Here is a 23,528-nt window from a genome sequence, read left to right on the forward strand (position 1 = left end):
GAGTCAGAGAGAGGGAGACAGAGAATCCCAAGCAGGCTCTGCACTGCCAATGCAGAGCCCCATCGCAGGACTCGAACTCATGAAACCGCAAGATCGTGACCTGGGCAGGAGCCAAGAGCTGGACACTTAACTACCTGAGCCACACAGGTGCCCCAGATTCGCATTTTTCTGATGATTAACACTGTTGAGCATCTTTTCATGTGTCTGTTGGCTGTTTATATGTCTTTGGAAAAATGTGTATTCAGGCCCTCTAGCCATTTTTAATCAGATTATTTCTTTTTTGGTGTTGATTCATATAAGTTCTTTATTTTAATAATTAATTTTTTTTCAACGTTTTTTATTTATTTTTGGGACAGAGAGAAACAGAGCATGAACGGGGGAGGGGCAGAGAGAGAGGGAGACACAGCATCGGAAACAGGCTCCAGGCTCCGAGCCATCAGCCCAGAGCCTGATGCAGGGCTCGAACTCACGGACCGCGAGATCGTGACCTGGCTGAAGTCGGACGCTTAACCGACTGCGCCACCCAGGCGCCCCTAAGTTCTTTATTTTAACTGTTAACCCCTTTTCAGATATATCATTGCAAGTATCTCTGCCATTTATTTGGTTGCTTTTTTGTTTTTTGGATGGTTTCCCTCACTGGGCAGAAACTTTTTTTTTGGTGTAGTCCCCAATAGTTTTAATTTTGCCTTTTTTTTTTTCCCCTTAGGAGATATATATAGAAAAATGTTTCTGTGACCGGTGTCAGAGACATTCCTGCCTGAGCTCTTTTCTTGGATTTTTATGGTTTTAGGTATTATGGTTTCATTTAGGTCTTTAATCCATTTTGAACTTATTTCCACATATAGTATAAGAAACTCGTCTGGTAAGACTGTCTTTTTCCCATTGTATTTTCTTGCCTCTTTTGTCATAGATTAATTGACTGTGTAGGCATGGGTTTATTCTGGGCTCTCTATTCTCTTCTACTGATGTGTCTCTTTTTGTGCCAGTGCCATACTGTTTTGATTACTATAGCTTTGTAGTATATGCTGAAATGTGAGATTGTGATACCTCCAGCTATGTTCTTTCTCAAGATTGCTTTGCCTAACTAATTTAAAGGGATTCATGTACCCCTTTGCTGTACCCCCTATATTGGAATTAAAAATTTTAAAAACACTAAAAAAATAGATTGCCTTGGCTTTTCAGGGTATTTTGTGGTTCTATATAAATTTTAGTATTATTTGTTTTAGTTTTGTGAAAAATGTTGTTGGTTATTTTTTCTCTACTTTTTAAAAATGTTTATTTTTTAATTTTTTAGGTTTATTTATTTTGAGAGAGAGAGTGCAAACAGGGTAGAGGCAGAGAGAGAGGGGGGAGAGAGGATCCCAAGCAGGTTCTGCACCAGAGCCCGATGGTGGGGCTCAAACTCACGAACCGCGAGAACATGACCCAAGCCAAAGGCGGATGCTTAACCAACTGAGCCACCCAGGTGCCCCTATTTATTTATTTTTGAGAGAGAGGAAGAGCACAAGCTGGAGAGGGGGCAGAGAGAGACACACACACACACACACAGAATCTGAAGCAGGCTCCAGGCTCTGAGCTGTCAGCCCAGAGTCCGACGCAGGGTTCAAACCCATGAACTGTGAGATCATGACCTAAGCCGAAGTCAGATGCTTTACCAACTAAGCCACCCAGGCGCCCCTATTTTTTCTCTACTTAAAAAAAATTTTTTTTTAATGTTTATTTTTGAGAGAGAGAGATGGAGTTTAAGTGGAAGAGGGGCAGAGAGAGAGGGAGATACAGAATCTGAAGCAGGCTCCAGGCTCTGAGCTGCCAGCACAGAGCACGACACGGGGCTCTAACCCATGAAACAGCAAGATCATGACCTGAGCCAAAGTCGGACACTTAACCGACTGAGCCACCCAGGCGCTTCTGTTTTTTCTCTATTTTTACGCCTGCTTTTTTTGGCATGGTTTAACCATGTCCAATCCCCAAGATAGTTGTTGGGATGGATTTGCTATTTTTTTAGGAATATGTTCTTATGTTTAACTGTTTCAAAGTTAACTGTGTCTTTGCTTAGTGGAAATATATTTTAGTTAAATATATTTAAATTATCTGTGGTAGCATTTGGGTTTTGGCTGAGTGTGTTGTTTTTAGTAATTTATTTATCATAAGTGAAATCAATTCTATATGCTCATTTGAGTATTATGAACTTTTAAAGAGCAATAATAGTATATTAATTTTTTCCTTTCTTCTTTCTCTTCGATCTTTAAGATTGCTCTGATCAAAATGTGATTTGGTACAATAGCATTTTAATTAATTCTGTAGATTCATTTGTCTGAGTTCCTTAGATGGAATAATAATAATTGTAATTGCATACGTATTATTTCAACAGTGTAATTATTATACTGAGTTTGGATGGGTGTGAAATTAAAACAATGGTAAGAATGATTTCCTCTTTTATTATATTAATGTGGCTTATTTGAAAGGGCAACAAAACATTTATCTGTTCATAAAATCACTCATTGTTACTGCTTCTGGGTATTGATTCATTGAAGTATACAGTTCAGTGCATCCTGGTCGATGGTAAAGGGAGGTTTTACTGGTGTAACTTGCAGAACAGCTGTGTCTTTCTATCAGCTTGCATTTATACTACTTTTTAATACTTACTTGTCTAGACTTTACTGGATCTTAAGTGCATTGTAACTTAGATTTATTAAAGATTAAAATCTTTTATTGTCTTCCGGATTTCCTCTTTAATAATGCTTCCAAAGATGGTAACTGTTCTTTAAGTTTTTTCTGTTAGCCTTATTTAAATATTTTGGAGAAAATTTCCTTTTTTCTTTTTTAAGTTTATTTATTTATTTTGAGAGACAGAGAGAACTTGGGGAGGGGCAGAGAGAGAATCTCAAGCAGGTTCCGTGTTGTTAGCACAGAGCCCAATGCAGGGCTCGACCTCATGAACTGCCAGGTCATGACCTGAGCTGAAATTAAGAGTCAGGTGCTTAACTGACTGAGCCACCCAAGCACCCCCGGAGAATATTTCTGAAGTCATATGTTCCATACAACTGAAACATATTCATTTTCTCTACACTTTATTTTTAAAAATAGAATCCCAGTAATGTAGTTTTGATAAAACTTGATTATGCACAATTTAAGGAAACATTTAGAATGTGTAATTTTGACTTTAAATTAACTTTGATGCTTACTGTTACTACATTACTATTACTATATTTCTGTTTTCTGCATACTATACTGTCGTGGAAGTTCACAGCCCAAAAGATAATTAGAAATCATCTGTTTTGTTTTTGTTTTTATTTATTTTATTTTTATTTATTTTGAGAGAGCATGTATGCTCATGTGTGTGCACATGAGCGGGGGAGGGGCCGAGAGAAAGGGAGAGAGAGAATCCCAAGCAGGCTCTGTGCTGTCATTGCAGAGCCTGATGTGAGGGCAGATCTCATGAACTGTGAGGTCATGATCTGAGCCAAGATCAAGAGACAGACACTTAACCAACTGAGCCACCCAGGTGCCCCTGTTTTTGTTTTAATATGTATGAGAAAAATGGGGATCAGAAGGGTTAAACATTTGCCTAAGATTCTAAAGAGTGTTTGAGGCAAAACCAGAAAACCTAAAGTCTCTTGGTTTTTAGTGTAGTATTCTTTAGACTATACTGCCAACCCCTTGAACATTTTAATGCACTTTATGAAAGTAATCTCCTAACCAAAAGATGTCTGATATACTATAAAAAGTGACAGCATTTGGTTTTCAGTATGTAATTCATTTATCACTTTAACCCCTCTTCTTTACATGTGTCTACATGTTTACCACAGTGGTAGAAACTAAATTGTGATGATACTCAATGTAGTAGAAAAAAATATTAAGCATAGTTTGAAGTTGAAATGCATTTGCTTAATATATACTCCTTTTTTATTTCTGTTCTCTATCACTCTCAGTACCTTCTCTCCTCCTATCTGTCTGTCCATCTTCATGGGTGGTTAGAGAGTGGCAGAGTAAGCAGCTGGGTCTCAACTTGATCTCACTGCTAATCTTTCTTGATGTGCCACGTTTTATAACAGTGAACACATTTGTCTGTAATTGACTGCCTCAACCAAATTGTTTTTAAATTTTTTTTTTCAACGTTTATTTATTTTTGGGACAGAGAGAGACAGAGCATGAACAGGGGAGGGGCAGAGAGAGAGGGAGACACAGAATCGGAAACAGGCTCCAGGCTCTGAGCCATCCGCCCAGAGCCTGACGCGGGGCTCGAACTCCCGGACCGCGAGATCGTGACCTGGCTGAAGTCGGACACTTAACCGACTGCGCCACCCAGGCGCCCCCCAAATTGTTTTTAGAAGGGACGCTAATTTTCACTGTGTCTATAAGAATTATGAAGGAATAAGAGGAAACTATTGCCATGCACACTTACGTGGTGTCTTTACAGCTTCTGTATATCTGTGTTCAGTATTTCTGAAACAATTTGCAGAATCTTTTACCTTATACAAGACAAATATTAAAAACTGATGATTCTGGTGCTGCTATATAAAATATTTTTATTATTTTCATTTCACATTTAGGATAAGATCCCAATCTGGGTTTTTATTGTTTCTTTAGGAGATATGGAAAACCGTTATTTCTAAAATTGATTTTAAAGAACTTTTTTTTTTAAATTTTTTTTTCAACGTTTATTTATTTTTGGGACAGAGAGAGACAGAGCATGAACGGGGGAGGGGCAGAGAGAGAGGGAGACACAGAATCAGAAACAGGCTCCAGGCTCTGAGCCATCAGCCCAGAGCCTGACGCGGGGCTCGAACTCCCGGACCGCGAGATCGTGACCTGGCTGAAGTCGGATGCTTAACCGACTGCGCCACCCAGGCGCCCCGATTTTAAAGAACTTTTAAACTGTGTCCTCTGCATTATAATCTTTAAAATAGGAAGAATAAACATCCAAGATTTTATTGCTAAAGTTTTTTGTTTTTAATCTAAAAAAATTTTGGTAACGTTTTTTACGTGTTTCTGTAGCACTTTCCTCAGTACCTTAAATGCCTGCTATCGAACAGAAAAAGGCTTTTGTAAATGTGGCTATTTATTTCTCAGAGTTTAAGTTGTGGGAAAATTTCCTAAAGGAATTTGAATGTTAAAATGTTTTCTATCAAAGCTAGTATCAAATGAATTGGTGTTTGTTTGTTGAGCTCTTACTATCTGTGGCACTGTATTAGGCAAAAAAAAAATTTTTCTAAACAAATGAGACCTGATTTTCCTTCTTAAGGGGAGTATAATCTTGTTTGGAAAGAAACAATACAATACCGTTAACACAAGGCGGTGAGTCTTAAGAGGCATGTTGAAAGTAGTGAACTGGGAATGAATAGGAATTTCTGCAGCAGCAACAACATGACAAGAAACATTAGTGAAATAGTGTTGAGACAGTGAGCACCCTTAGGAGGAGTTATGGGGTGCTGGAACGTGTTCTGAGATGTGCCGAGAGATTAGAAAGGTTAGATGGTGGAGGGAATGACATAGCACGATAATAAGGAGTTGGGAAATTATTCCCTAGGAATTGGAGTGTCATTTATTATTTTAGGAAACGTGAATGACATTTTTAGCAGTTGTAGAATTTGGATTGGATGGAAAGTAGACCAGGCAGAGTAACCAATTAAGAGGTTGTCAGTATTACAAGTGAGAGAGGGGATGAGGGCCGGTGGATGCTCCGGCATCCAGGCATTCAAGGTAATGATCATAATCACTAATAATTATTGATCTTCCTACAGTCTGCCCCTCCCCATGCAACGCATCTTATGTGAGTTACCCCATGTAATTTAAATATTCACAACAGGATACTCCTGAAACCAATACTACACTGTGTGTCAGCGACCTTGAATTTAAATTAATAAAAAATATTCACAGCAGGGGTGGCTGGGTGGCTCAGTTAGTTGAACATCTGACTCTTTATTTCAGCTCAGGTCATGATCTCACAGTTGTGAGCTCAAGCCCCGCCTTGGGCTCTGCGCTGAGTGTGGGGTCTGCTTGGGATTCTCCCTCTCCTTCTCCTCTACCCCTCTCCCATTTGCATGCACAAGCTTGAATGAATGCATGAATGAGTGAATGAATATTCGCAACAATTTTACATGCTCTTCGTTAAGACTGAAACTTAGAGGAAGCCAAGTAAGCCAGGGTCATAGAGTTAGCAAGTAGCAGATGCAGAGGTAAACCAGCAAAGCTGTCAAATGGAAGAACTGACTGGGCCCCAGATGAAATGCTATTCTGGTTTCTCCCTGAGTAACTGGGTAGAGCCCATCAACTGAAATAGGAGTGAGGAAGGAAGAGCTGGTTTGTTGGAGGGAGGAGTTGATGTTTGCTTGGGAGAACAGAAATTTGCATGCAGAATCCAGAGAGTGCCTGAGTCTGTATCCTGCCTCTGACGCTTAGTAGCTGTGTGGCCTGAAGCAGTTGCTTAACCTCACAGTGCTTCAGTTTGTGACATGTGACAAGTGGGGAGAGAACTGTACTTAAAACATCCTTATGAGGAATAAACCAGCTACTATAGTAGTGTGCTTACAGTAGTGCCTCATGTCTCGTAGTTGTTTTAGATGTTAGCTGTATCATCACCATCATTCTCATTATTCTATAAAAATCCAGAGATGTGATTTCAAGATGTATGAGCCATTTGGTGTAAAACTTCTAGCACATTCCTCCTAGGAGGGTGTGAAGCGGCAGGAGATGATTTACCCTGATGAGTCTTTGTAGTTCTTCTTATTACCACCTCACTATAACTACAGTGTCTCAATCTCCATTCTTTTATGGTGCTCAGGATCAAACCCAGGTTCTTCTGAGATATCTGGTTCCCCATTTGTTTGTTGTAGGGAAAATGAACTGCTTGTGGAAGGGCTTAACTTCGGTACCTTTTGGTGTGGCTTCCTCTCAATTTACTTCAAACTTCTGCCTTGCTGTGTTGTACTCAGGCCTGCTTTGTCGAATGAGGGGCCATGATGACTTCTCTCTGGGCCAGTTATAGGTGTCCAGGCAGCCACAAGGGAGAGTGTTAACCAAGACTTCATGGGCTTAGAGAGGGGGAGGGGAATAGGTGGGTGTTTGTCGACTCCTGAAATGTGAAAAAAAAAAAAATAGCATGTTCATTTTTCTGGGGTCACTGCTTAGATTTCCACCTGTTGCCCCCACACCACTGCCATTTTCATTTTATTGAGTTTTTTAAATCAGGCTAAGCAATTGTACATAAATTAAAATTATTTCAGCACATTTTTGCATTCTCTAATACAAATACATAAATGCATAATACAGAATAAAAGTAGGAACAGTACAACTGTTCTTCCCCCGCCCCCCCCCCACATTTACTGGTTAAGGATTAGTGTAGTCCTATGTTTTTAATATGGAACATCTACATCAGAGCTGACTTCTGTGACTAATGCGTCTTGTACTTTGTAACTCCAGTTAGAGCTGAAGGTGTTACTTCTTGTTAAAATGTGAATACTTCTTTCTAGGAGGAGCAGAGTTTTGTGGGGTTTTTTTTTTTCTCCAGTTCATTTACTTCTTGATGTAAAAGAGAAATGTGGAAACATATGCAAAAAGATAACATGAAGCTATAGAATACCTTGAGAAGTTTGGGGTGGCAGGATATTTGACTGGTGGAAGGAAACAGCATAGGACACAGAGGCAGGATTACTGTCTAGTTGCATTTGCACTTAGTGCAACAAACAGAAGTTTGTAGAGAGGTTCTTGAAGCATGTTTCCAGGTGTGTAGATTGAAACCTAGCAGACTTGAGTAAAAGTTCCGGATAACATTCAGAGATAGTATTTAGTGTTAAGGAAACTTCTTTGCCCATTGTCTAATTTTTAATTGACCTGACAGAAGGAGAAAGGTCACGTCTTGGTTAATAAACTTGGTTATTTTCGTTCTACTTAATTAGCTCTAAACATATCATGTAACTCCCAAGACAACTGTCATGGGACCTAACCATGGGAAGGTGGACCTGTGAGCCTCAGTTTTTGTTAACTGTGGAATGTGGTTGGATAATATGATGTCTAAACTTTTCTGCCATTGTGAAAATGTATGATTCTAACATATTCATATTCATACCTTTATTTATGTCATTTATGAAATAGTATAGTGTTATCAAATTTTTCTCCTAAGGGTTTTTAGATTTAGTGATTTGTTACAAAGAATATGTGAGATCTTTGAGAAAGTCACTGATCAGTCTCTAGTCAATATATATTGAACTCTGGAGAGATGAGATTTAGCATGATTAATAGTCCATAACAACCAGCCTTTATTTTCAAAAGTTTGCTTCAAATAGTGGCAAGTTCTGATTCAAAAGAATTCACTGAATATTTATTATTCTGTATAGTATTGTAGTCAATCCTTACAATAATCCTGTGATTGATAGCAGTCTCCTCCTTCTTGGTACATAATACATTTCTAAAAGTATTCTTTCTGGGGCGCCTGGGTGGCTCAGTTGGTTAAGCATCCGACTTCAGCTCAGGTCATGATCTTGTGGTTTGTGGGTTCGAGCCCCACGTCGGGCTCTGTGCTGACAGTTCAGAACCTGGAGCCTGCTTCAGACTCTGTGTCTCCCTCTCTCTCTGACCTCCTGTGCTCCTACTCTGTCTCTGTCTCTCTCTCTGAAAAATAAATAAACATTTTAAAAGAAATATTTTAAGATATTCTTTCCAATGGCAATTTCCCTAATACTATTATAATTAGGAAATTTAGGCAAGCACTTAATATTATTTTAAAAATGAATTTACCAGGGGCGCCTGGGTGGCTCAGTCAGTTGAGCGTCTGACTTCGGCTCAGGTCATGATCTCATGGTTCGTGAGTTCGAGCCCCACGTCAGGCTCTGTGCTGACAGCTCAGAGCCTGGAGCCTGCTTCAGATTCTGTGTCCTCCTCTCTCTCCACCCCACCCCTGCTTGTGCTCTATCTCTCTCTGTCTTTCAAAAATGAATAAACATAAAAAATTTTTTTTAATAATAAAAAAAATAAAGATGAATTTACCAGGATTTTGGCATTTGGTTAAAGTTAGGAATTGAGTCCTTCAAATGTTACCATTTCCCGAGGAAAATGTGTGATTTCTAATGAGGCTATAAGAATAAAGTTCATTATTATAAACTTTTTTCTTGTCTTTTTCCTCTTTTCCTTTTCTATAAAAGTCACAAGACAGGTACTCCCTACTTTTATTTTCAGTGCTTCCTTGGAAACTATATGCTCATAGAGCAGAACATCAGCATTTCCATACACAGTTCTGAGGACAGGTGGCGATGATCTTTTTCTTCCTGCAGATGGCACTCTCTGCTGTTCACCTAGCACTGAGCATTTAAAGAGCTGTGGCGTTTACCAAGAACGTTTCCTGATGTTATATAATCTTTGAAGATCCACGCAGTAATTCTGTGGGACAGACATTTTATGGAAAAGGAAGCCAAACTTGACACAGCTCTGTGTTGCAGCTAGTACTTGCTAGATTCCCAATGTCCTGCCTTTATTTTCAGCACTGTCACAATGCTGACTGTTTGACTATTCAGAACAGATTTAGAACTAGGGAAATATAATGAGTAAGCAGAGTAGTAAGTATTTATTGAATAAGAAATAAATTTTGGTTGAATTTATGAATGAATGAATGAATGAATGAATGAATTAGTGATAGGTTTGATGGTTCTTAGGGAGGCAACTTGGTGACCTAGAGAGCCTTTCTTGTCCTATTGTTGAGCGTGAGATTTTATTTTCAGTGGTAAATGTAATGTTATTGGTAGCACTGACTAAAACAGAAATGACAAGGTATTAAAAAATGCCTAAAACTGAAGAATATCTGTGGTAATGACTTGGTGTAGGGGGGAGGTGTAGTAGTTTTATACTGTATGTCAAGGAAATGACTATGTCAGAATCCACAAGACTGACGGTGATGGCTTAATTCTGTGATCTTTTGGATAATAGGTTGTGGAAATTAATCACAGAACCAGAACAGAGCTGAGATATCATAGTCGGCTGTCCAAATGTCTGTGGGAAGTCTCACTCAGTAAAAGCAGGGCTGCTATTGACTTACTTTATTGACCGTTTCATTTCCAGAAGGTTAAGGAAATAGTCAGGGGAGCTGATAACTCCGAGCCTAATTTTGACCCACAATGAGGGCTCCTTAGACAGGTGAAAATAATGGGAATCCTGGGAGAAATCCATGATGTTCATTTAAGAAATTCAACAAAAGGTTGTGCCACATACTGTGCTAGATGCTGTCGATTTTGCAGTAAATGCAGCAGACAAAATCCCTGTCTCCAAGGAACTTTTATTTAAGAGCTAACCATGATCCAGCCTCATGGTTACTTAACTGCAGTGACCTTAACTTGCATTTCAGACACCTACGTGCAGGGTCACACTCTGGCTGATGTTATGATCTGGAACTGCTTGTTTCAGAAATCTAAAAATTCCAAAATTCCTATATCCTTAATTCCCTCATTTTTTATTCTTTAATCTCATAGACGTGGGTTGCCTGTATTTCAGCTTGTATGTCAGCATCTACCTGGCCTCTTTCTCTTTCCTACCCGGTCTACAGCCCAGTTTTGACTGTATGGATGGTTCTCTCACTTGTACCCTTGATTCCCTTTCCCTTTCCCTTCTGCCGCCTCACCCACCCAAACTCCCATCTCTATGTCAGCGACACAATCTGTGTTATCTACTGTTAGATCTAAGCAGCTAAGCCCTGCGGGAGAATCGCAAACATCTGAGAAAAGTGACACTACCCAGCGTTCATGGTTTTCAACTTCTGCTGAGCTCTGAGCCCACCAGGAGGTCCTTTTATTCATCCTTGGTCACTGCTCTCTCCATCCTTGTTTTCCTGCTTCTCATTTTGTATTTTATTACCACACTTAACCATAATTCTCTCCGGGACTTGACTTGAGCTGCTCTTTCTGTCTGTAAGGCCTTTCTGCCCCCCTCTTCTTTCTCCCTTTACATGCTCAACTTTTACTGAAAGATTGTGTCCATCATGAAGCTTCCCTGACTACTCAAATTGGGCTCAGTGTCCCCTCATCAGTATACAGTACCTGTGTATTGGTTCGCCTTTGCCACCATAATGGGACCTTCTTAGGCGCAGAGACGGAATTACTTTCACATTTTGCATTCTTAGTGCCTAGCACAGAGTGGGTGTTTTAGTAAATGGTAGCTAAATGGATCAGTAAAAAAAAACAGGAAGAGGAATATGGGTCAAAGCTGGAATTTAGAGAATTAGAAATAACATATCTTTTTTCAAAGAAAAGATAGATAAGATGCCATGGATATAGTCTCCAGAAGGGAAGGTGGCCATAGGCAGAGTTTTTACTGAACCACTGGAGATAATGTGAAGAAAAGAGAGGTAAAGTGGCCAGATGAACTCATATTTTAAAATAATACGTGTAGAAGAGGGAAAGAAGGATACGAAACAAAAATATGTAGATGTAGGTACAGATCTCACATATAACAAGAGAATACAGGGATGCCGGGGTGGCTCAGTCCGTTAAGTGTGTGACTTTTGATTTCAGCTCAGGTCATGATCTCAGGGTCGTGAGATTGAGCCCTGCATTGGGCTTCTTACTGAGCATGGAGCCTGCTTAGGATTCTCTCTCTCTGCCCCCCTGCACCTCCCCCCCCCTCCCCCCCCCCCCCCGATCACGGACACGTGCACGCTTTCTCTCTCTCTCAGAAAAAGGGGCGGCGGTGGATGGAGTACAACACTAAGAGAATAATGAGCTGAGGTTTTGAAAGAGGTTAAGGGTGACCTTTTACATTTTATATGTAGAAGATGTAAACAGACCGACCCCCAGAGAGTAGCTACACTTGTGGTGAGCACAGCATAAAGTGTAGAGATGTTGAATCACTATGTTGTATACCTGAAACTAATGTAATATTGTGTGTCAGCTATACACACAATGTTTTAAAAAGATTTAAAAAAATACACAAAAACCCTGACCCTATAATTGGATACAGAGAGTAAATGAAAATTCTCAGCTTCTGTTGTGTTTCTGACTTCTTTGATGATGAAGAATGTTCTATACATAGACTAGTAAGACTGGATGTAAGAATAATAATAGGAGAAAGTTTAAGCCCAGGATTAGAGAGGAGATTGTACCAGAACCGTTGGCTGCTCTAAATGAGTTCACATCTCAGGTTCAGATTCTGAGAAAATGTGTTAATGTCATTGACAAACTGGTAATCTTTGAGTCATTGTGGTGAATTTGAAAACTGTTAGAAGACTGTGGAGGACTAAAGTTCCAAAATTATGTATGTATGTATTTGTATATATATGTGTGTGTACATATACATATATGTATATACGTGTATATACATGCATATATATGTATATGTACATACGTATATATATGAACATAAATACATGTGTGTGTATATATATATATATGAACATAAATTTCGATGAGCTTGATGCTACTTCCGCAGAAGATTCTAGAGACCGTTTTAAAAGATTCTCCAATATTTACAAAAGGTAAAGATGAGCAGTCAGGGTTACAGGGATTTTGTAAGAATAATTCATTCCAGGTAGCCCAGTTTCTGCTTTTGGCAGGGATGCCACATGCACAGGTTAGGAGATGCTGACGCTGTGATATACCTAGGCTCCCAAACGGTATTTGACATCATCCATTCTATCATTCCGTGCATGGGAACGTGTTGGGGAATTGCACCATAATACAGGGCCAGGGATTGAACACCCGAACTCAGTCTTAGTTACTAATGGCAGCCTAGGCGGAAGTCTCTTAGGGGTTGCTGTTTTGACCCTGTTCCACTCATTGGTTAACACCTCCTCCTACTTCTCACTCTCAGCCGGGAACCTTGCAGTTTGTTTCACCAAGGAAACAAAAGCGCCCAAATCTTGGTCTGTTCCCTGCCAGAGCTGCTAGTCTTCCTGCGTGTACTCACGTACTGTCATCCTTTTTGTTCCGTTACGTGAACCGTCCCTGTTCCTATCACTTGTGTGCTAGATAGTCTTCATATTGCCTACTCACTGCTGCAGCAATTACCTCCTCTCGTTCTAGCTTTTCTTTTATTTTCCTTCTCCTGTTGGAGAAACATGCTATGCAAACATGCTATAATAGTATCTCAGCTTACAAACGTGCCATAATGTCATTCATTAAAAAACAAATAAAAAGCACCACCTCCCCACCCCATGTTCCCTTCAAGCTACCACCCATTTCCTTGCCACCCAATGGCAGAACTTCCCAAAACAGCTGTCTTAACCCCCTTGCCTCTGCTTCCTCACCACCCTCTGCCACTCCACTGAGACTACTCTTTGACAGGTTTCAGTAACTTCCACGTTGCTAAATCCTGTGGTCATGACCCAGTCTTCATCTTACTCAACCTGTGAGCAATATTTGACACAGTTGATCAATCTTTCCTGTTTCGAGCTTTCTTTACCTGGTTTCTGGGAGGCACCGCTCTCCTTATTTTTCTCCTGCCCTACCTGCTGCTCCTTCTCAGTGTCCTGTGCTGGATCCTGCTCCGCTTCCCGACTTGGGGATGCTAACCCGTGGGCTGAGCCTTAGAATCTCTTCTCTGCTTCATTTATACTCACTTTCTGTTCCCCACTGATCAATAGTGTGGCCACTAGCCACAGTCCTGTCATTGCAGAAAGTTCTGTTGGACAGCACTGCTCTGGGTTATTTCATCCTTCTCGTCCTGTTAAAATCCTTCCGTATGCTGATAACTCCCAAATTGATTCACCAGTTCCAGCCTCCCCACCTGGAGTCCAGTTTGGTGTATCCAAATGTCTACTTGGTTTTCAAGCCACCTGTCAGATTTAGCCTAGCAAAAATAGAACTTTATGTTCCCTCCCACCCTCCTGTCCTGTTTGTCTTGTCGATCACTAAACAGTGCTGCTCTTCACACAGCCTTAAAAAGTCTTGTGGACTTTTTGGGGTGGGGGGCAGGCGGGAAGGAGACTTCCATTCTTAAGGAGAAACAGTTCTAGGGGAACACTTCTTTTTCACCTTTCCATACCTTACTTCAGTCCCTGGCAAGTGGGAATGAGTAGCTTTTCTCCCTCTTTGTAATAATTTTTAAATTCTTCTCTTGCACTCAGTATCCAGTGCATCAAACAGAAACTAATCTCGGAGTCCTGGACTGCTTTCCCCAGATGCTCACATGACCCATTGTCTTCCTTCATTCAGGCTTCAGCTCAGATATTACCTCTTTAGCCTTATCACTATGGAATCTCTATGACAGTAGCATTCCTGTTGCTCTGTACCCTTACTCCTTTACTTTTTTGTAACAGCACTGCCTGACATTACGATATGTTTGTTTTCCATCTGTCTGTATCTCACTGGAATCCATGAGGGCAGGGACTTTGTTTTTGCACTGTTCCTAGTGCCAAAAATAGGAGCCAGCAGGTTGTAAATGTTCCATAAATATTTGTTGAAGTAAATGCCATATTAATGAAATTTCTGATGAAATAAAACTAAGAGGTATAGCTAACACATTGTCAGGTTTTTGCTTTTTGATTCGGCCATTCATGTTTTACACTTTACCAGTCACTGTATTAGAAAAAGTGAAACTTACGGGCGTCTAGGTGGCTCAGTTGGTTAAGAGTCCGACTTCGGCTCAAGTCATGTTCTCATGGCTCGTGAGTTCAAGCCCCACATCGGGCTGTCTGCTCTCAGCTCAGAGCCCACTTTGGATCCTCTGTCTCCCTCTCTCTATGCCCCTCCCTCTCCCTTCGCCTCAAAAATAAACATTAAAAAAAGAAAAAAAAAAGAAAAGAAGAAGTGAAACATTATTTTCCTGAGGTCATTTGCATGATTACAGGTATTTTGCTATGCTTTTCATTTATTTTAAGAATATAAAAGTTCTTATAATATTGTTAGGAGAAAGTTTTATTTATTTAGGCATTATAAGAATTGTTGCATTAGAAGTTGAATATGATAGGGTGCCTGGGTGGCTAAGTCAGGTGAGCATCCAACTCTTAATTTCAGCTCAGGTTATGATCTCATGGCTCATGAGTTCAAGCCCGACATCGGGCTCTGTGCTGACAGCATGGAGCCTGCTTGGAATTCTCTCTCTCTGCCCCACCCCTGCTCACTCACTCACTTGCTCTCTGTCTCTCAAAATAAATAAATGAACTTAAAGTTAAAAAAAAGTTGAATATGATACTAATAACGATTTTTAAATTTGATGTTTTAGTTATAAAGTACAAAAAGTAGTAAGACAGGGTTCCTGGCCTTAAGGAACTCATGACCTAGTGGGTAAGACAGTCATAAGTAACTACAGGGTGTTTATGTAGTTTGGAAACAGAGGCAAATACATATAATGCCCTAAGGCATCAATCTAGTTTCCAAGGCTGTATTTGCAGACTTTATGGCCCTCCAGTATAATACAGGATGATAAAGGTCGGAGTGCAGCTGTGTGTGTGATCGTGGGGGCAGAGGAAGGTGGCGGGCACAACTGACTCTGCCCGCTGATAGAGTGACAACCTTGGATAGAATGAAACTCCATGGATATCCAAGCTGGGCTGTGTAAAATATAGACAAAGAAGCCATCCCAGTTTCAAGTAAAAGAGAAGTCCCTCAGCATGGCCTAGAAGTGTTCCCTGATAACAGGGAAAAACAGACGGATCCAGTTGTCTGTCAGCTTCCGCTGTTTTTTTTTTTTTTTTTAATTTTTAATGCTTATTTATTTTTGAGAGAGAGGGAGACAGAGCATGAGCAGGGGAGGGGCAGAGAGAGAGAGGGAGACACAGAATCCAAAGCAGGCCTCAGGCTCCGAGCTGTCAGCACAGAGCCCGATGTGGGGCTCGAACCCACGAACTGTGAGATCATGACCTGAGCCGAAGTCGGACACTTAACCGACGAGGCCACCCAGGCGCCCCTGTCAACTTCCACTTCTAATGGCCATGCTGAGTTACCTGGAATCACCATAGCATCACGCATAACATCTCTGATGGCTCCACCTTGTAAGAGTCAAAGCAATTAATAAAATACCATATTTAGGCTCACAATTTGATCAGTAACTTCCCCTTCTGTAATTTTAGAGTTCAAAATATCAAGATGAATTTTAGTAGTTCAGGATGCAGCAGGAGCAGGTACGGACGGTGTAGTGAGGCTTCATTCCAGGACTGTTTCAGTTGGTCCGGCAGTTGATGGACTGATGTCTGGTGCTCAGAGTGGAGGAGTGGGACCGAAATCTAGCCTGTACTTTGCCAGCTGTGGGGCTGCCGCAGTCTGGGAAAGGGTGTCTTTTCCTACATCACATAAAGCCCTGTGTAGTCGAACAGCCAATCCCATTGCTGCAGACTTTATCCTCAGGTGCCTAGAACAATGTGGTACAAGCACTGTTTGCCAAGCTGAAGGGAATTTAAGAAAGTTCTCTAGCTTTGAGCATCTTGAAAGAGTTAAAGATCATTCTGATTTTAAAACTTGTGATTCAAAATAAATGTTCATGGTTGCCTTGTACCTGTGTTAAGGAAATATTTGTTATGCCTCTGTCTAGTCAAAACTATAGAGCGAAAACTGGTAACCAAACAGAAGCATCTTGCGGCTACACCAGGAGTAGAAATTTATCTGTTAGTATTCTAGAAATAGCCTTCATGGTATTGTACACAAAAGATTAATTCATTTTTAAAAATTCAACATGGATATGAGGTTTAGTGGTAGTTTATTCATTATTTGGTTTTAGTATTTTTCTGAGTTTTCATAGATCCTCAGATGCCTCTCACTGTCACAGGAGAGTAGCGACTTGGCTCCCCATGGCATGCAGGTGGTATGCCACTGCCTCCCTGATTCCAATCGAGATCGACCCTGGCCTGATTCTCCTTCCTCTGTAGTTAACTGATGATTCCTCTGGAGGTTGGAAGGAGCTGGGAGCAGAGGAGGAGTAAGGAGCTGTGGTCAAGTTACCTTGTTCAGATCACGTGCTAACACTCCCTGTCTCAAGATTCCGTTCTTGGAGCTGCAGAAACTTTTTAGTGTGTTCTTGAGGTTCAAAAAGTTTGTTGGCTTCCTTTACATCAAATATGAAGACTGGCCATTGATTTTTGTGTCAGAGCTTTATTAAAATTATTTGTGTCTTACTATTACCATTAATATGGATGTCTTTTTTTTTAATAGGTGAAACTTTATTCTAGGAATATTTGTTTCATCTAGTTCATGAGCTCAAATTATAAGGACTCTAAATGTTACAGAAGTGTTGAGAGATTGGTAAGTATTTAATGTAATAGATATTAACAGTCAAAATATTTGTTTCAGTCTAACCCTTTGAAACTACATAGTTATGTGACATTAATTAAACCCCAAAGTACAAACAACTAAACTTTCTTTTCCTGTAGGAGAGACGGATATACAAATTGTGGTGTATTCATACAATGGCATTATTGCACAATGGTTTAAAGGAACAAACGTAATGTTAAGAGGGAAATGCAAAGTTATAAAGGATACATATAGCATACTATTTATATACATTTTAAAAATAGCTAAAACAATATTGAATATTTTATGGCTATAAAAACATGTATAGGAATGATGAACACCAACTGAAGAGAGGAAGAAGTTGGGTGGGGTGTGGCTTTCCTGTACTGTAAGGTTTGATTTCTTTGAGCATGCTCACGCGTGCGCACACACACACGCACACACACACACACAAACTGATCTGAACATAGCATAATGTTTAATACTTGGTAAGTCTGAGTATTGGCTATAACCTCATGTTATGTATCCTTTATACTTTACTGGGTATTCAAAGTATTTAAAAAAATCTTTTGAAAATACCATGCAATCATCTTTTCAGTTGGCATTCAGAGTGGCTGAAAGGCATTCAATGAAATTCAACATTCCTAGTAGATGAGTCGGAAGAAATGAATATTTCTTAATGTGCAGAGCAAAAGTGTCCCCTGTCACCCCTACCAATGTTGTTGTGTTAGTGCTAACTAAAGCTGTTAGATAGAAGAGTGGAAAGCATGTGAATGTTGGATAGAAAGATTCAGAATCTTTGTTATTTGTAAATGAGAAGGTTTTTTATCTGGAAATTTCTAAAAAAAAAAAGTAAGTTTGGGTATATGATTACTATATCAAAATAAATCTACTTCCTATTTGCCTCCTATAAACCAGTTTTCTATCCTACTTAGAATGTATAATGGAAACAAAATCCCATTTAGAATAGCAGCGAAAACTGCAAAACATCTAGGAGCAGACCTAACAAGTCATGTATAAAACCTAATACGTCTTTCCGACAAGTTTCCACCACAAGGACATAGAGAATAAATGTGCAAGTAGTGCAAGGATGTTCATTGCAGCTCTGTTTATGATAGTAAAAATGAGAAATAACCTAAATCTTCAATAAGAGATTGCTGCATAGTTAATAGTACATCTGTATAATGAAACACAGGTAATGTGCACCTGCAGCAGGATGCCGGGCCGTAAAGAAGAGTGAGAGAGCGCGCAGGTGAACAGATGTCCAAAGTGAACCAAAACAGATAGTAGATCATTTATGTATAAGATCCTGTGTATGTAACTGTGTGTTTATTTTATGTACATTTAAAAATCAGGAATAACCTACATTTCCGCATGGATTATAATGCTTTTGGCTGACCTGGCATCTTGCGCTTTTAGGAAGTGGGGTTGAAATTATTTCTTCACTACTAAATATTTGTGTTATCTTAATTTCTGGAAAATAGACCCTAATTATTACCACAATTTTTAGATCTTTCACATTTTTAATATTGCTCAAGTTGCAGCGTGCCTTGCACTTCGTGGTGTCTAGGGAGCCCTGTCGGCAGGCTGCCCTCGCGAAGGGGTTGTTCGTGCCTGCTCACGAGTGAACTTGGTCACAGCTGTTCATAATCAGTACTGCAGCTGAGTTACATGCACCATCGGTACGATATCTGATGAGTTTTAAATGTTTCCGGGTTGTTTTCGGACACTTTTTGCTGATCCCATCTGGTAAGATCAAGAAAACACCTGCAGCAGAACTCACAGAATGACGTCAGCATCTTTGGAAGAAAATCCCAGGAGCAGTGGGAGATGGTGCGTCTCATAGGAGATGGTGCATCTCATAGGGTGGATGGTCTAGATGGCCGAGAAGGGGATATTGTATGGAAAATTCTAAGTGATAAGAAGGCAGTGTGGTATGCTTTAACTGGCAGTCTTATTTCTGTTTTAGTGGAACACTAAAATTATTTCTCTTATGTAAGTAATTATGTACCTTAAAATCAGTGACAGATTAGGTAAAATAAGTTAATAAAATTGGATAACTATGGACTGAATATGAACTAGTTTATATTATTATATACATATATATAATTAGTATGTGTTATTATAAATTATTATAAAGTATTTGATGTATGGAATAATTTTACCTTATGAAAGCTTATAGAGAACCAGCATTTATGTAAGAGAAATTATTGCTGCAATTTTGGATAAAGAGTAATGTACATTTTTTTTATACTTTTCTTTTTCCTAGTGATCAATAATATTAAAAGCAATGATCTTTGTTACGCTAAAGAAAGGATTGCTCTGTAATAATACCTAGGATCCTGATAGGAATCCAGGAATTAAATCCATCAGGCCCAAGACTGAACAGGAACCAAAGTAGTATTAGGAATTTCTTTGGTTTCTCTCTTTTGTGTTTATCTGCTTCTCTTTGCACCATGGTGGTTCATTTTCACCCACTTGGCTTCTTCTGAGCCTCAACCACCTGCTGATAACCACCAGGGGCCCATATTTATGTGACTTTTCAGCACATCAGCTATGCCCTTTAATTCAAATTCCCATGAGAAAGAAAGAAAGCAAGCCTGACTAGCTCAATGCCTCTTTGCAAGCTGCATTGAACAAGTCACATCTTGCAGCCAGATGTTCATCTGCTGCCCCATGAATCAGGTGTGTTTCGGTTGATTAGTGCTCAGATGCCAGCCTTGTCCCTTGGCAGTAGGCATGGTCATATGGTCCACTGCCTTCTCAGCAGGGGCTCTGAGGCAGGTTCCTGCCAACGCCCATGGGTGAAGGAAGACTCCACAATATGCATCTTATTTAATTTAACCTCTTCAGGTTAAAAAGTTTTTAAAGGTTACTGGCTGTTTCAAAAGTACCTTTAGCCCTAAGATGAAACTGTTCTGAAGTTCTTTGGAGATTTTATTGTTCATGATTTTTCCTTTCTAAACAGTTGCACATTTTGGGGCGCCTGGGTGGCTCAGTTGGTTAAGCGACTGACATCAGCTCAGGTCACGATCTCATGGTTTGTGTGTTTGAGACCCACGTCGGGCTCTGGGCTGACAGCTCAGAGCCTGGAGCCTGCTTCGGAATCTGTGTCTTTGTTTCTCTCTGTCCCTCCCCCACTTGCTCTTTCTCTCTCAAAAATAAATACAGATTTAAAAAAATATTTTAAATAGTTATATGTTTTTCTTTATATTGGTGTTTCTCCTCTCTTTTGTCTGCTTTACCTTATTTTCCTTCATCTTAAAATGTCACGTTGCCCTTTATTTGATTTAAATGTGTAGTAGGAAGCAAAGTGGCATAACTTAAGCTGCCAGAATTGTTCAATTTTTATTTACCTGGTGGTAAATCCTTTTTCTTTCCATTAACTGAACTCTGGTGTTTGCAGCGGGGGCATCACTGATTGTCAGCTCCATCACATGAAAAATAGTTCATAGTTTTTAAAAGGTCCATTCATATTTTTAAACCATGTAAAGCAAGCATGTTTTATGAGTGTATTTTTATTCTACGATGCGGCTTTTGAAGAAGGTGGGGATCTACCTTAACTGCCACCAGTCACTAGTGCATCTTCCGTGGTGCTTTCACTTCCTGTTCTTGGTTGTGCTCAGCCATTTCCATACCTGGGACTAATTTCTGCCATGCAAGAATATTTAAGGAGCCCTGGCTAGATAAGATCTGTGTCTGAAAATACTACAGGGTTAAGTACCAATGCCCAATAATTTAAAGTCAGGCTTTAGTTAAAAACAGCCTTAAAAACACCTGGTTTTAAACGTAAATTTTTATTTCTCTAATCTTCTTTTTTGCAATATTTATCTTATAGCTCGGTCATGAGCACCGACAGTAACTCACTGGCACGTGAATTTCTGACGGATGTCAACCGGCTTTGCAATGCAGTGGTCCAGAGGGTGGAGGCCAGGGAGGAAGAGGAAGAGGAGACACACATGGCAACCCTTGGACATTACCTTGTCCACGGCCGAGGATTTCTGTTACTCACCAAGCTAAACTCTATCATCGATCAGGTAACATTTCGTATCAGATAATTTTTTTCCTCAGTATATCATAGTTAATTACAGATACATGATTTCTGAGTTACATAGTTTGTGAGAGTCTCTTGGAGATAAAATCCTATCTCTCACATCACTCCCAACAAAGAAAAGCAGCCTCATTTATGAACATACTATTTATTTGGATACTTTCCAAAATGTCAGAAATGTCTTAGGTTATAAATGGCCTTAGGATTCTAAGATGGCCTCATCCATATTATGCTTTTTGTCCTAATACCAGTGTGAGATAACTATGATTATTACTAAGGATATAAGAGTACGATTCAGAAACATTATGAATTCGCACTTTCAATAAATGTCAGATATATTTTTTGAAAAATTTAGTGTAAATTATATTTAGGGAGCTTAGTAATTCTGGGGTAAAAGTAGAGAATGCTTTGTGTACGTCTAGTTTTTTGTACCTTATTGTGTTTGCTTAAAGTATGGTCTGAACATATAGCATTTTATTGTTTCCTTATTATAGAATTAGTGGAACTTTAAAGCTAGTTGGGAGATGGAGATGTCATCCAATCTTTTTTTTTTTTTTTAAGGTTTATTCATTTTTCAGAGACAGAGACAGAGCGTGAGGGGGGAGGGGCAGGAGAGAGGGAGACACAGAATCGGAAGCAGGCTCCAGGCTCCGAGCTGTCAGCACAGAGCCCAACGCGGGGCTCAAACCCACAAATCATGAGATCATGACCTGAGCTGAAGTCAGACACTTAGCCGACTGAGCCACCCAGACACCCCAATCTTCTTTTATAGATGAAAAACTCAGGTGCAGAAACATTAAGTAACTCAGACAGGGTTAACTTGAAGCCCAAATGTGATTTATATCTTTGCTTTGTTTTAGTAGAAAATAAATATGTATTTTATGAAAGAAAAATTTCACTATCTGCTTTCAGGAGACTAATTTATGTGGTTAAATAATATTTCAGTTAACTTGAAAAGGCCCCTATAGCACCAATATGACAGACATTTTTATTTTTTTTAATTTTTTTTAACATTTATTTATTTTGGAGACAGAGAGCATGAACAGGGGAGGGTCAGAGAAAGAGGGAGACACAGAATCCGAAACAGGCTCCAGGCTCTGAGCTGTCAGCACAGAGCCCGACGCAGGGCTCGAACCCATGGACCGTGAGATCATGACCTGAGCCGAAGTCGGACGCTTAACCGACTGAGCCACCCAGGCGCCCCATGACAGACATTTTTAAACACTGATATATGTTACTGGTTTCAGATATAAACTTAACCATTGTTAAAATTTCTTTGCTATGAAGGCATTTTGCTAATACATATATTGGGTAAAGACAGAGACTAAAATTAAACAATGCCTCTGTTCTCACAATAAGCTAAGGAGCCTAACATATATATCAGGAAGTATTTGTTCACTGTGGTGTCCACCCGTCATGAAATTTTCCAGAGTATTTTCAGGTTTATATATTTTTATTTTCATGAATTTTATTTATTAATTATGTAACTACATATAATTTAATTTTCGTATTTTGTATGATTTTTTTCAAAAATAAAACTTAAAGTTAGAAAAAATTATTTGTTAGATCATGTGTAATGATTTTTATTTCAAAATTTTGGTGATATAATAAGCATATCATGCTCTGTTCATTTTCTTACCCCACATTAGAACAATTCAGTGCTTTCTCTTTTTTTTTTAAAGATACATAAATAGCATCCGAAATATCAAATACTCAGGAATAAATCTAATAAAATATGCACAGATTTCTACACAGAATTCTATAAAACATTATTGAGGGAAACTAAAGAAGACCCAAATAAATGTAGGACTGTGTAATTTTCACGTATTGGAAAAGTCAATAGTGTAAGGATACTTTTTATTTCCAAACTGATGTATAGATTCCACAATGTAATCCCAATCAAAATTTCAGAAGGTTTTTAATGAAAGCTGTATTAAGATATAATCCATATATCCTAGAATTCACCCATTTCATGTGTACAACTCAGTGGTTTTTAGCATAATCACAGATACATGCAACCGTCACCATAGTCAATTTTAGAACATTTCATCACCTCGAACAGGGACCTAGTTCCTTTTAGCTGTCACTCCCTTATCCTTCCCATCCCCCTCAGCCCTAAGCAAACACTAATCTACTTTCTTTTCTATAGTTATATGCTTTCTCTTTTAAGTCATGAAATACCTTTTAATGTATTATTATTAAATAACTGAAATCATTCAAGTCATAATTTCAACAATATTTTTTCCTAGGGTAATATCTTATGTTCCCTTTTCCCCAGTCATTCACTTTTGGAATTATTTAGAGCAATGGAAGTAGGAACAGTAGAAGTAGAAGTA

The 23,528-nt window shown here is 39.3% G+C and overlaps 1 protein-coding gene across 6 annotated transcripts in view; it reads left to right on the forward strand.

The window, feature by feature from the left end:
• The window catches only part of LYST (lysosomal trafficking regulator), a 194,911-nt gene that overhangs the window by 24,529 nt on the left and 146,854 nt on the right, over window positions 1-23,528 (forward strand). For 3 of the 6 annotated variants that reach the window (XM_040464863.1, XM_040464864.1, XM_040464865.1), the window contains 2 exons: window positions 17,064-17,153; window positions 20,980-21,178. In XM_040464863.1, the coding sequence (XP_040320797.1) occupies window positions 20,987-21,178 (192 nt within the window). In that variant the 5' untranslated portion in view covers window positions 17,064-17,153; window positions 20,980-20,986. The remainder of the gene's footprint in view (window positions 1-17,063; window positions 17,154-20,979; window positions 21,179-23,528) is intronic. The other 3 variants (XM_040464867.1, XM_040464861.1, XM_040464862.1) reach the window with 1 other exon arrangement.

Source organism: Herpailurus yagouaroundi, unplaced genomic scaffold, assembly GCF_014898765.1.
Source record: "Herpailurus yagouaroundi ecotype Mexico unplaced genomic scaffold, PumYag 530, whole genome shotgun sequence".
Classification (NCBI taxonomy): domain Eukaryota; kingdom Metazoa; phylum Chordata; class Mammalia; order Carnivora; family Felidae; genus Herpailurus; species Herpailurus yagouaroundi.